We start from the raw sequence: 15171 nt of genomic DNA on the forward strand, positions 1-15171 counted from the left end.
GGTTATCCGAGGAGTTATTGCGAGACCAAACAAGCCCGGTTCTCAATGATCAGAGGAGAAAGTACTTGACACAGAACAGTTGTCAATATAAGACTTTTTAGATAAAAACTGAATAGTTCCATCTGAAATTAAAGTTTTATGGTTGAATCACATATGTGGCAGGTAATGTTTGAATCTAAAGGTTATCTGTAATCTAATCTACTATCTGTAAATGAGTTTACCTGTAATCTTAAGGATGTTTTAAATCTGCAGTGCAGGGACTAAATCTAATTTCTTGCTATTTGCACAATTTACTTAAGTATTTGTATAGTTTGCAGAGGGGTGTGTGTTTGTCTTTCTAACTGACATGTTCACAAGTCATTTTTTGCAAGTCCAAGTCTCAAGTCTTGAGAGCCTAAGTCAAGTCTTGAGAAGGCCTGTCACAATTATCAATCGCACAATAAATTCTAATCACTCGATTAATTAAAATAAGTGCAATAATTAGCGTGCTTGTGTTTTCATCTCCATCACTGAGACGGTATAGCTTAAAGGTCACTATATCTATGGAATGATCATTATCTTGAACTGGTAAATGAAAAATACAATTTAAAAGAGCACACACGCATTTTTTTTTTTTCCAGTTAAATTTTGCATCTTTTTTTCTTTTAAAAACAACAATTTTCTTAACAGTATTTACCTGACATTTGTGGTTACAACTTTTTCTAGTTTTAGGAGTAAATGTCTGCTCTTTTATAAGTGAAAATGAGGGCTGTGGAAAAACAATCACAATCCTGCTTTTTATTGATACATATGAAGTTAGCAACTACAACAGATAAAGGAAAAACCCTAAATAAATACCAGGACAATAATTCTTTCATAAAAGAAACATTGTGGCAATAACTTTTTGTAACTTAATGCCCTTGAACAGACAGAACCGACTTGGCGGGCACTTAAAAATAAAATATTGTTCACGAGTCAGAAATCTAGAGTCTGAAGTCCTTCAAATGCAAGTCTAAGTTGAGTCTGAAGTCATTAAATATGCGACTTAAGTGCGACTCGAGTACGAGTCGCAAACTCGAGTCCCCATCTCTGCTTTCTACCCCTTTAATAGAATAGAAAATCCCTTTATTTTCCCACAATGGGGAAATTCTGGTGTTTAAAGCGGCAAAAAGATTATTGGAAAAATGGTCACGCAAATGTGGACTATATAAAAATAACAGTGAAGAGTTGCAACAAAATACTGTACAGTAAACTGTTTTGAAAAACTGCACCTGCAAAACAAATGACCAATATACAGCTATGGATATTTGGAAAATGGCAACATCAGAAATGTACAAAATGACAGCATGTTAATTTGACTAGGGTTTTCTAGCATTACATTTGCTTTATTCATGCTCCTATTCCACTCTATATTCTCATGAGTGTCTTCACTTGAAAATAAGTAAATGAACTGTTTGGAAAGGTTATTCTTTTTCTGCTTTGTGTGTCAACAGTCATGGTTGCTCGGCAACAGAGCATATGGTGGTAAAAGCCACCGAAGGTAGACCTAATTAAATCCCCAGAACCAAAACTTTTCTGGTCTCCTTATTTTCACGGACTTGAAAGGATCCAGTCCAGGCATATCATGTCCCAAACAGATGCAGCCCATAAATTCAAACACCGCCCATCAGCCCTTTGCCACTACAAAAATCTTCTGTTCCCTGTCTTATATTACTGGATGAACAGATTAATCCAGGTGTGACTGGCCTGTTCTAGTTAAATCTTAAGAATGGTTTGAGACAAAGTTCAAATCTGTACAACTCTAGCTGCAAGGACTGGACTACATCCTGAATTTTTAGCCAAAAGTATATGCATAAAGGGTAGGAAGGTTGATGGCTCGAGTTTTAAAAAATCATGGTTGCCATGTATATGTGTACTTGGGTTAAAAATTGGATTTTTGCTTTGCCTTCAATTTTGGGCACTTGATATCATCCAAACTCCTGGAAGCTATTTCGGCATCCCGTGCAGGAAAAATCCCATTTGTTGATCAATGCAATAGAAAAAGTCAGTGAAATCAGATGGCTTTGTAGCATTACTTTTAGATTAGTCTACTGTGCAAAATGTTTAAAGGTTTTAAATAAGGTTTTTGTCTCAACAGTGTAAACCATGAGTATTGATAGATTCACTAAAAACAAAGCATACTTAAAAGGCAGGTAAGTCATGCTGTCAGGGATTTCACTCTTGTACGCAAAGAGCTATTGTACAATTTTACGGTGTTCACTTGTCACAGAAGCGAGAGATTAATATACTGAAAATTCCACAGAAACATGGGCATTAATTAGGGCAATTATTTAGGATAACTTTCTGAGATTTAAACAATTATCTATTAATGTCATGTTTCCATGTTTATAGCTGCATAGATGGTACTTGCATTCATATTGATGCTTCTTTACTAAATATAAAAAATAAAAAAAATCAAAGAAATAATGAGCAGGTAAGACTTGATACAACCATTACAAAAGTATTTGACATGGCAGCTAATTGGAGTTTTGTACATAGATCTTATGCAGCTTACATAGTTAGCTAATTGTAAGTGAAGTGGTGTTTTTCTTTCCAAGATGCACATTCTTTCCTTTAGGTAACTTCTCATTTAATCAGTTCAATCATTTTATTTAATCAAGTGTTTATTGTCTGCAAGTAAAAATGCAATAATCATCCACCTTTATTAAAACCTCAAAATTTGAATGATACAACAGTTGGAATATAATTAGTTTTTCTATTATGCTGACCTGTTTGCAAGAACAAGCGGCGGTCCAGCGGGAAGCCTTTGGTGTCCTTTAGATGCTTTTAACACTGGAAGCTTTCATGACAAAGATGCTAGAGGAATGGGCTTGCTGTCATTTTATCCAGTATTTTTTTATCCACGTTTCCTGGAAACGGTGATAATGGTGTAGCTTCAAAACAGGAGGGAACCTCATCCTGCTGCAGAGTTAAAGACATGGGTGAAGACATTATTAAAAACCTTCCAATTTAGACAATTGCTGGGAAAATTGGAAGTATTAATAGCTATGTAAAGGGATCCTGGCAAAGGATGCATACTGGGCAGGTTACGCCAAGCATAGGAGGCACGCAAATTTAAAAATTTCATTTGAGGGATTTGGCTGTCAGTAATGAACTGCATTTGCAACCTCCTCCCCGCAACAATATCAGTAAATCAAGCTGGTCTTTACAAATTTATGTTGCTTCAAAACTATTTGTTACGTTTTAGTCTTGATCACACAGAATCACATTGATTATCTACTGAATCTTTTATTGGTTATAATCCTAACAGGCTGCTGGAGAAACTGTCTAAGGAAACTATTTCTAATGGCAAACACAACAGCCTCATCCGAGTCTATAGGCAATTACTGCAGTCTATTTCAATACTCTGGAAAATAAAAGGAAACAGAGTACTCATATACTTAGTTCTGGAAATGCGCCAACAATAATGAAAAAAAAGAAAAAAACACACAAACTGCTGTGTTTTGCTGCTGATATGGAAATGCTTTTTATTAACTCCAGTTTCAATTCAGCTTCTCTTGGGAGAACAAAGGATAATCAAACATTACACAGTGAATGGAAAACCTAAAACCTTTAGAGCTGTGCTGCATCCAAGGTGAGCCACGCTGTGAAAAGAATAAATAAAATTGAGGATAATTTTGTTGCCCAGAATTAAGTGATCAAGCCCCCACCCTCCAGCAATCTTTCATATAAAATCAAATTTGTGGTTTGATTAAATTTCCTGCTTGCTCTCTCATTTGCATAATCACAAGCAGAGCTCTAATGTTCGGGAATGAAAACACATGCTAATCTATGCGTCGAAAGCAGAAAGGCCTTTTTCAGTATAACAGAATAAGGTCTGGAGAATGCAGGTTTCAAATGCATGAGCCATTTCAAAGTGAGCGATTTAACATTCATCTTCATCACTGCAATCAATATGACAAAATGGATTTTTCAGCAATTTTTGCAAACCCATTATGTATCATTCTGTGGATCAATATTTTGTTCTGTAAACATGTAAATGAAGGAGCTAGATGATGTACAAAAACTGTCTTTGTTTTTGTGCAGAAGATTCAAATTACCAGCCTTTACAGACTGGGATGGCATTTCCACAATTTAGGGATTCTTGAACATGGTAATGAAATAATTTATCCAGAGATTCCTCAAGGCCATGACAGCCGTTGGTTTTTTAAAAAACAAACAAAAACGGACTGAATTATTTTGAAATTAGGCGCCATAAAAAAAAAGATTAAAACAAACAACTTACTAACTGCAGGGATAATGCCTTAATGTCTGAGCTGTGCTTTTATTCCGAATCTGCCAATTATTTTTTTTAAATTCAGACCTAAAAGGGCATATTTTTGCTCAAGATTTTCGATTGTGTGTTAGATTAGTTCTACTACTTTATGTGAATGAGAATTTAGCAGAAATATCTGTTTAAGGCTATTTGCATTATTAAATGGATTACTAATATCCTCACTGAAAATACACATTTCTCTCATTGCAATTTTTCTTTTAATCTCCCTTTTTCAGTCAAGCAAAGCGCCGCTAACCACCAATTCATCAGTGGTATATCAAAATCAGTTTCTGGCCACATCCATCCTGCTAGACCCACTTCCCTGTCGAATATACTTGTGCAGCCTCGAGGTGGCAACAGAATTAGCTTCAGTTAATGAAAGAGTATTAATTTCTCTAAGTCACAACAAAATTAAGGACTAATGTGGCCATGAATATTTTAGTTACACTGCAGCAACACGGGAATCTGCTCTGACAATCTTTTCTGGCTTCTGGAAAAAGAATTGGCGATTAAATGCATTATTTATGCTTCATAATAAAATTCACATTTTGCACCAGCGGGATGGAGAGAAAATCCAATGAGGAGTCAATACTATTTCGAACTAACTTGCTGAACACTTACAGTAGAATAATGAGAAATTGGCTCCACAGAACCGCAGCTCAGTGAACAGAGCTCATCTCTCAGCTGTTATCACTCTCTTGTGTAGGATAGTGCATTCTTATTATATCCATTAGAAATGGATGTGATCCTTCCAAGTCAGTGAGTTCTCGCAGTCTCCCCCATGGAAGTTTTAATTAGAACACCAGTCACTCGTGCTATCGTTGTTTCAATAGAGCTGCTTCAGCATTCCTCAGATGCCCACTTCATTACAGGATCAGAGGCCCACAGAGGGTCGACTGTTAAGGGTGGCAGCCTCATGTGTCCTTTGCAGTTTATCTTTGCATTCAACAATTGCTTCTCTACCAAGAGTTTGAACATTTTCATGTTTAACTGGGACATATCCAGAAGTAAGTTTAAAGTCAAATCATTTCTCATTATAATAATACTCACAGTGAGAGGCCAACACAGAACAAAAGCGGCATGAGCACAGCGATTCCTCTGGAATGTTATTTCTGATGCAGATGGACTGGAAATATATGTAGAACCAGAAAGAAAGTTGGCCAGCTTTAATGGTTTAAAGGCAGTGTTTTAGTTCATGGTCAGCATCATGAGGAAATCCAAACATTTGTTTCCATGGAGAATAAAAACAGAGAAAAAAAACATTAGTGTTCCATATCTTCTGATTTAAATCTGTGAAAGAAAATTTATCACAAACTTGTGCATACTGTTATTTTCAATGTTTATCTGCTTAATATTTTTGATGGTTTTGTACACTATTGTTGTATCTGCATTATTAGATTTGTTAATGCACAAAAAAATGCATGGTAAGGTTTACTTGTACAGGACACTTCAGTTCAAAGTCAAGTGAAAGGGCTTTACCTGAATTACACAGTAACATGGATGGAAAGTTAAAGCAATATAAAAGCAGTTAGAAAAAGCAAACAACGTATTTTGACCACAAACAAAACTAATGAGATGTAGGTTAAAAGTTTGGCAGTCAAAGGCAGTTCTAAATAAATGGGAGATTAGCTTTGACTTAAAAGATATCAATATTTATCTACATTCATGGTTTTTTGCATTATTTTTCTGTGTTTCCACACTCTTTTGGAGCAGAAAAACAATTTTCAGTTGTGTAAACCTGAAAACTAAGTTAAATATTGAGACAATTATTTAAATTAGGTCAACAAACTGAGTTAGTTGTAATCTTTAACATTACTAAATGTTTGCCCAGTATTTATATCTTTAAGTTTCTGGGTATTTCAACAAGTGAAAAAATCTGATGACTAAATTTTTATTTATAAATGAAGGAAAAACAACTTATGGAGTTGTCTTTTTCTTGAGTGCTTGAGTCAATGTGCTTTGAAAGTTTAATTTTAACAAATACAAACTGGTGTTAAGGTGGTACTTACAATCAAAATAACACTGTATGTCCTATAATAATGACAATAAAGTTATATTTACATTCAAAGTTATGGCACCTTATGGTTGAGTTACTGGTGTTTAGGGTTTGCCACTGCTGGTGGTTAAAGGCTGGATTTGGTTCTTGAAGAAACCACAAATGTCAAGGGTTCAAAACTCAGATTGATACAGACTGTCCCTGAAACGATGAGGGTAAATGAAAAACTGTCCCGGTGTGAGACAACACACTCTGAGTAAAAGTATGATTCTTATGTAAAAATTTGTCATTTGTATTTTATTCATATTTATTTATAGAGCTTGGAATCCTGAGGTTCTGAGTTCGAGCCCCACTCCCACAGACTGCCTCTCTGGCTCTTTGAGCAAGACCCTTAACCCCACACTGCTCCCCAAGGGGATGGGTTAAATGCAGCGGTAAATTTCTCCAATGTGAGATTAATAAAGTTCAATATTATTATTTTCACATAACTTGGGAAAAAAATCTGCTTCAAAGTTAAAGTAACAAAAAAAGAAAAAAAAATCAAAGTTTGGCAAACTTAAAAGCAAAACTTAAATGATTAAGTTTTAATTCCACAATATGACCCCACTTGGCTCCAATACAGAACAGTCTTTTCTTTTAATTTTTTGTCTTGTTTTGTTTTTGTTTTTTAAAGCTAAGGTGAAAACTGTTTAAAACATGTGCTGTTCTGTCCTGAATTATTTGTCTTGATGATATTTTGTAATTTACAAAAAGGTTTTTATCTGAGCGTCTATACATTCGTGTGGTTAAACTGCATTTTATTTCATCTATGACAAATGTATTGCTTTTATAACACTGTAAAGAATCCATGATCTTTATGGAAAAATCAATTCAGCTGCAGAGAAAAAAATGAATAGGCATATATTTTTTTTTACAACTCTCCTAAGTTAACATTTACAATCATATTTTAATGCAATTACAGCTCCAGGTCTTTTGGGGAATGTTTCAACTGGCTTCGTATATACAAACACTGGACTTTGTACCCATTCCTTAATTTCAAATAACTGAAGTGCAATTACATTAGGATGGTGAAAGCTTGTGAATTTCAAGTTTTTGAAGTCCTGTCACAGATTTCTCTATTTTAATTTGAGTTTTGATTAACGATTGCATCGCTCTGAATTGTAAATATAGATTAATCAACACGAACAATCCTATAGTTTAGTTGTAGGTATACCAGGATATTTGGCTTAAATGTCCTTCTGGAGGATGTTCTGACAAGCTTGTTTTTTTTTCCTTTTTTGTTTTTTTTCAGGATTGTTCAGTGTTTACCTGCATTCATCTTCTCATTAACTCTGATGTACTTCCTTTTCAAGACTGATGATATGAATCCCCACAGTATGTGATGGTACTTTCATCTTTTACAATAAAGGTTAATTGTTCAGGGTCATGATTAGTGTTATTTTATTGCAACAGGTCACACTTTGCACGAAAGCCAAAGGGTTTCAGTGTTTTCTCATCTTAACAGAACACCTACATTCATGTCTGATAGATGTGTCCTACATCCCCTATATAGTTTTTAGCATAGCAAATTTGTTTAACTGAACTGGGAACATTGTAAATACAGTTGAGATACAATGTACCTCTTAGCTCCTTATCTGAGAACATTACTCTTCCCCAGCATGTGTGTTTACATATATAGTCATGTTTTGGTATATTTCTCTTATATTATCCATCACCTATCCACCAAAACCAAAAATGAAAACCTGCATGCGGAATCTAAATATTTACATGTACTTTTGCAGGATGTTGCATACAGCTCGGTTTATTTAATGTTTCTGCATGTAATTCTTTTTACTAATGCCACTACCCCAAGTCCATTGCTTCCCATAAAGCGAAATATGAGATGCTAAACAAAGAGGCTGATTCAAATTTTAAGATAAAAAAGTACTTATTTAGCTAAAAAGGAAAAACTTGAAAATTAAGTTTAAAGGGAATTAGTCTAAAATATGGCTGACTCTGTCTTTTTAGACTACAAAAACCAAGATGGATTTTTCTAAACAGCATATTAGTTTTGGTTGAAAACTATTTAAAAACAAAGTGCACAGACCACATTTGTTTAACTGTGGCAGTGAAGTTCTGTTTGTTTATCTTCATGTGAAACCATGTTCATAACATCGGGTCATAGTATCTTCCACCGCTCTTTACACAGTAGTTGCTTCCTCAGTTTTTTTTTTTTTTCTTGGAAATCTTATCCTCTCAACAGTTTGACATGAACCCAGTAGTTCCAGGGGTCTAATGGTTTACATGAGCTGACCTGCAGCTGCGTGATGCTGCCCCCTGTTGAAAAAATTCATCTTCATGTAAAGATGGAAACTGGAGCTTATATTTATTCATTTCCACAATTACATAAATAATGAACCTCATGTGTTTACCTTTATTTCAAGAGGGTAAAATCTGAAGGTTTGAACCATGCAGTGTTTTGATGCACTGCTTTGAAAGGTGGCTTCTCTTTGCATTTGCTCTTGATACAATGGTTCTGGTAGCAGCACCATGGCATTTACACTTATTGATTACCAATATTGATGAAGAGATCTCACATAAGGTTGTTACTGCTGCCAGAGGAGAGACTTTGGTCTAATTTTAAAACGCTACAATTAAGTATGGAAAGGGTTTTATGGGAAAAACGTCCCTCTGTATAGTTATTATAGTATTTAAAACTGTTTTCCTATAAGAGTGAACGAGTTTCTGAACATTAGATTGCTGATTCGCAAAGGAGTCATGGAGGAAAACAAACCTGCCTAAATGTGGCTTTGAAGAAAAGGAGCTGAACTCTCCCCTCCCTCCCTCCTTCTGATCAGAAACTTAGGTTTGGTGGGGGAGCGCCCCGCCCTCCTGGTCCATATAACCAGAAAGCGAGTTTGCAGGACGAGCAAACAAAACAGGACCAGTGGAGATCACATCGCTGTACATGAAGTATCTCTGGGACTGACCCAACGGATTACACTGGCTGCTTCACCTTTAAGACGACAAGCAAACACCTCCAAGTGGCCATGGATTTTCTCAATCACAACTATTTGAATGCGCGCAACCCCTACGATTATACCTTCAATTTCTGGAACGACTATCTTGGACTCACGACGCTGGTTACGAAGAATAATAAGCTTAACATGCCCCAGAATCCAAACTCCATCACCGAATCCCTAAAAGCGACTCTGGGTTTGGACGATTCCCCTGCGTGTCCGTGCGTAATGACCAGCGGCACCGGAGAGAGCGGCCACCTGGACTGCTGCTGCCCGTCCGTCAGCCCCCCGCCTCCCTCCATCCTGGACCTGAAGGAGCGCTTCTCCATCCTCAGTCCCTTCCAAAGCCAGCTGCCGGAGCGAGAGATGGGCTTCGGGGGAAACTTCGCGGGCTTCGATTTCTTCGGCGTGGAGAGGAAGATGCGCAAACCTGCATCCAGGGGCAAACAGGAGCCCAAAATCTGCGTGTTCTGTCGGAATAACGGAGCGCCGGAGGAGGTGTTCGGCTCCCACGTCCTGAAAACTCCAGACGGCAGGGTTGTGTGTCCGATCCTGAGGGCTTACACCTGCCCGCTCTGCAGCGCCAACGGGGACAATGCCCACACAATAAAATACTGTCCACTGTCAAAAGACCAGCCATCCCAGCGCCCATTAAAGGGGGGCAGGGCTGTGGGCGGTAAGAGGATGAAAGTATTCTAAATAGACCAATCTATAAAGAAAATTGAATTGCACTGAAAAAAAATACCCGATGACTGTTTTTGATTTCGGTTTTAGCCTTTATCCCTGTTTCATAAACATACTGACTTTTTTTCTTTGTTCCATTTATAAGATTGCTTCTATTTTTATAGTTTTTATCCACATAGAATCATTTCTGCTCTATACATTGGATTTATTCTCTCTAGTTTATAGTCATTTGAGTGTGTGCATATAAAAACACATATATATCAATAATCCCAACATTTTTGAAAGTATTTTGGTCACATAGGAAAAGACATTGACATTTGGTAAAGGGGATGAATGTCAATTTTTACCAACTATTTTTGTATGGTGAGCTGAAAGCTCATTGCTATCTTCTTTCACGTCTTAAAGAAACCAAAGTTGTGTTTGCCATTAAAGAAGCTGAAGAATGTGTTGGTAATGTGTATGTGTGGGTCTGACTGAATGAGGAAGTCTGCCTGCCTGAAAAAAACAAAAAACAAAAAAAAATCTTCACCACATGTTTTTCTAAAAGTTGATAGTCATTTTGGGAGAAAGGAATCCAAAACAGAAAGAGTGACTTCTGTTTTAGCTCTATGTCATGCCTGGCAAACAGAAAGATATTCTACACTTTTATGTTTACATTCCCAAACAAGGGTGACACACTGGATTTTATTTTCTCTGTACAGTCTTGTTATTTTATTTTATTTATTTTTTTGTTTTTCCCCCCTGACATTTATTTTTAGCACAGTCACACATCCAGGTCAGCTCTGCCATATAGAGTTTGCCTCTAGATGGAAAAAAAAAACACCTAGCAAATGAATGTCATTAAATGATAATATTTTTTTTTCTGTAGAATCCCAAGAAAATGCAAAAATGTCCTGAATGTACAATTAAAAGTGTAACTTGTGGGACTGCACATTTCTAAAAGTTTTGTTTACCAAAGGAAAACAACTGCATTAAAGGAGAGAAAAAACAACAACAAAAGATTTGCTGTATAGTCAATGAAAATGATGTTTATTCAGTGTTTTAACATTGCAAGTGACTTCAGAGGGCGCTACCTCAAGGGGATTTTGTACTTACATGTAAAAAAAAATCAATAGCAGTTCATTGATATAGTGCTGCCATTTATAATAAGGGTTTTTGATAGTATTTTTGATCTTTGTATAACATAATTGTATTTTCATTTTGTTGCATTTAACACAGTGGAAGTGAGTTTCCAAAAAGCTATAATTAGCATTGTTCACCAAAAGGTGATTCTCTGTAAATAGTGAATATGCCCATACTTTTGAAAGACTAGCTGTCAAGTGATGCATTGAGGTGGTGCAAAAACTGAAAAAAAAAAAATGTTGACAATTGTCACTTTTAACAGAGGTTTTTGATTAAATGATTAAGAGAAAAAAAAAACACTGTTGAACTTTATTTATATTTTACCATATTTTACTGTATGCTGCTGTGCAGAATAACATGAATTCACTAGAGAAATAAAAACATATCAAATATTTGAGCTATATGGCTGTGTTCTGTGCTTCGCTTGATATCAGAGGAGTAAATACTGATTTCTTTTAGATTGCTGAAAGCTGAATACAATCAAGCAGGATACTTGATAAAGAAAAATGTCTCTATGTGAATTTGAAATGTATTTTTTAGTGTGAAATTATGACAGAAATACTCCAAACTTTGGTCCAACTCAAGCTGATCTGCTGCCCTGACATCTCAAAGAATTTGTGAGAGGACAAACAGTACCACAGTTGTTCGCTGTTGTTTCGGGAGGTCGGCCCACGCAGGAATGTCTTGGCTTGTGTCTCTAGTTCAGAGAGATCATGTTTGCGCTGAAGTGGATTGAATAGCGAGCCCTCCTGGCCTTCCCCGCCTGCCATCTGTGGAATGGCTGCTGTAGACACATTACAGGGGCTGAAAGGCAGGTAGGAAGCTTCTTGTTTTCTATAAAAACTCTGAGCTTTTGAAAATGAGAGAGGCTGCTACTGCTTGTGACTTACAGTCGCAGCTTCAATCATTGCAAATGATCCATAAATCAGGAAGATAATGAAGGGAGAAATGCTATGACGAGTTTACAAATAGCCTTACCGTCTCCATTCTCTCTAACTCAACCTCTATAATTGCTTCTGATTCTAGTTTGCATATATTTTTGCACCCCCTCCCCTTTTCTTCTGACTTCATACCTCTCTCCAGCTGAGCCTGTAGCATTAAAAATGGATGACTACTAAGTGCAACAGGAATTAGTAGTGAAAAAGCCATGAAGGCTTGCATTTCAGGAATACACAGTCAGCAAACAGGTCGTATTCCCACTACACCCTGACTTCCATTAGCAGCTCCACAGATAGGTCCGTATAATCCAACTAGCAGCACCATTTATGAGACATGTATCTTTCATGATCCTATAATATGTCCTCAGCAGCTGTTTGTTTTATATGCTATACAGTGTGTGTTTTCAAAAAAATAAAAGACAAAACAAACAACATTTGGACAACACCATGATGTTTAATTAATAAGTAAGCTGTATTTTTTATTTAAGTACAGAGTGGTTATTCAGGTTTTGACCTGGGGTGTCTATCATTAAAATAGAGGCGACTGGATACCCTCTGGCACTTAATCAAGATTTAGCTAGTGCACTGCAGCACTATGTAGTTATTACTGTTCATTTGATTTATTGGACTCATTAAGTCACTCTGCTTTTCATTGTGTTGCGCCACACAATGGCTCTGGTTTAATGTGCAGCACTGCAGATTAAAAATGTAAAGCTTTTCTGTTGAAACCATGGCAGCCATTTTTTAATGAGCTCAGTGTTATTTTGCTTTTTTGAGGGATTTGATGACAGAAAATGCCCGGCAGTGTTTAAATGCACAAAATAATGCATTGGCTGTGTATTTAATTAGATTAACCATTTACGGTAATAAAGTTAAATTGTTGTTTTCAAATATTCTTTTTTACTTTATTTATAAAAGTTTGTAGCATCACTTTTAGAGTAGTCTGCTATGCAAAATGTTTAACTAAAAAAGTTTTTGAATTAGACTTTTGTCTTAAAAATGTAAACAGCAATGAGTATTCATAGATTCACTAAAAACAAAGTGTGTGGATAAAAAATGCCATCTAACTAACTTTAGTTCGTACATATTTTGAAGTACTTAAAATAAGAGGGAGTTTTAATTCAATTCAGTTAATTTATATACAGAAAATTCACAACACAAGACATCTCAGGGCACTTTACCAAGACAATTCAGCCAGACCATATAGTCAGACTGGTTTAAAGTTTTCTATCTAATGGTCTATGTTATCTAAGGTTTTACAAATATCCAAAAACACAGCCATTTGCTGAGAATGAAATTGCATGGTAAAATTAAAATTGGGTAATGAACAATCAAACTATGATTCCATGATTAGGTAGAAGACTCTTATATAGGAGTCAACATAAGCTATATTGGTGGATTGTTCTCACAAACAAGACATCTGCAGCTGGATTCTCGTCAGCTCTAAATATATATAGTTGAAAATAAACATGTGTTTTGAGATAAAACACTTATGATATATCATCGGGACAGTGGATAAGAAACTGTGGGGCAAAGCAAAACAATAAAACACATACAAAAACTAAACTAGTATGACATATCTTCATACCATTACTCTTTATCATGACAACAAGTGTCATCAAACCTTATAGTCCATAATGTTCTTTGCCTTTCCACTTTTCAGTGTCAAAACATCAATATTTAACCCATATCTGCTTGAGTCTCCATGAAAAAACAAACACTGAAATTACATGGTTACATTCAACAATTGACAGTTTTATTAGCATTATTCTGTTTGTTGACCCACATCATAACATCTTGGAAAACCTATAAGCAACAAAGCTGAAGGACTCATTTAGGGATATGATCCTTTCACTGGATGCACATCAAATAAGGATGCCCCGTTGCCTAGCAACTCACTGCCATAAAATTGAACAACAGCTGAGCATGAAAGTCATTCCATAGTGTGAGGTAAACACAGAGACCATTTCTACCTGTCAGCCAGGAGGCTTAGTGGTTATCTGGACCTGGTTTAATTTTAAATTGGAAAATAAGGTTTGGTTATTGATGGTTTGACAACAGCATACCCCTTGTGGTGGTAATAGGTATTAACAACAACAAAAAACACATCTATGTTGTTATTCTATAATTATTCTCTTGACAGTTATCCATATTCACAGCTTCTGGTGTTGAATGATTCATTATGCCAACTGCAGTGTTAATGAACTCTGTCCACAGTGCTGCACTGACCATCTGTTGGACTCTGTAATAGCAAGTGTATCCCTCTAAGGGTTGATTACTGCCTTGATGCTGTAATTGAAATTTCAGAAAAGATTTATATGAAATCAAAACCCTGAGCTCTTTAAACTAGCTGGACAGGCTATTAAGTTCCTTGCGCGGCATGATGATCATCATTTCTTGGTGACTGTTTCACTAGTGCAGATGTAGTGTCGGTTTAAATAACCTTCAGACCAGAGTGAGGTTTGCACAGAAGAAGAACATTGAATGATTCCAACATTACACACAGTAGGTATTTTCTTGCTTGTGTTTCCTAAGAAATGCTTCAGTCCTCCAAACTTAGCCATCTGCCTTCAGTCAGTTTGGCTTTAAAATTTCTTGATTTTTTCATATGTTTAGTATTATCAGTAATTAAATACAAAACAAGACAACAAAAAAGTGGTTTTGTGTTTCAATTGTTCCTTCCTGCTATATTAATAATGATAATTGAACATCACTGATCTCACAATGGAGAAATTAACTTCTGCATTTAACCCATCCCCTTGGTGAGCAGTGGGCTGCCACTGTGTGGCGCCTGGGGAGCAACTGGGGTTAAGAGGCTTGGTGAAAAACCCTGAGTGCAGGCTGTGGGGATCCAACAGGGTACTTGCAACCTTCTCAGAACAAAAGCACACAGCTCTAACCACTAGGCCAACACTCGCCCTGTTGTTATACAAATACTTGTAAGTTAAAAGTTAAAGTGCATTTCCTTGGACTTTCTCTAGTTCTTTAATAATGCAGTCACAAATGTATTGTTATGTGGACCTGTACTAAAGTTGAACAGCAATGGTATTGCATTTCAATTACAAATTACCTTACAGCAGTACAAAGTTGTAAAATTAAATATATATGTATATGTATATATATATATATATATATATA

General features: G+C 36.1%; 1 protein-coding gene across 1 annotated transcript; it reads left to right on the forward strand.

Moving 5' to 3' along the window:
* Window positions 1-9182: 9182 nt before the first annotated feature.
* On the forward strand, window positions 9183-11381 carry LOC107089183 (nanos homolog 1-like). Its single transcript, XM_015381823.1, has one exon. It carries the CDS (start codon window positions 9320-9322, stop codon window positions 9986-9988), a length of 669 nt encoding a protein of 222 aa, XP_015237309.1. The 5' UTR covers window positions 9183-9319; the 3' UTR covers window positions 9989-11381.
* Window positions 11382-15171: the final 3790 nt, after the last annotated feature.

This window comes from Cyprinodon variegatus, unplaced genomic scaffold (assembly GCF_000732505.1).
Source record: "Cyprinodon variegatus isolate N-32 unplaced genomic scaffold, C_variegatus-1.0 Scaffold242, whole genome shotgun sequence".
Lineage (NCBI taxonomy): Eukaryota > Metazoa > Chordata > Actinopteri > Cyprinodontiformes > Cyprinodontidae > Cyprinodon > Cyprinodon variegatus.

Coding starts and splice junctions, on each gene's coding strand:
- LOC107089183 (XM_015381823.1), top strand. CDS start 9,320: ATGGATTTTCTCAATCACAACTATTTGAATGCGCGCAACCCCTACGAT.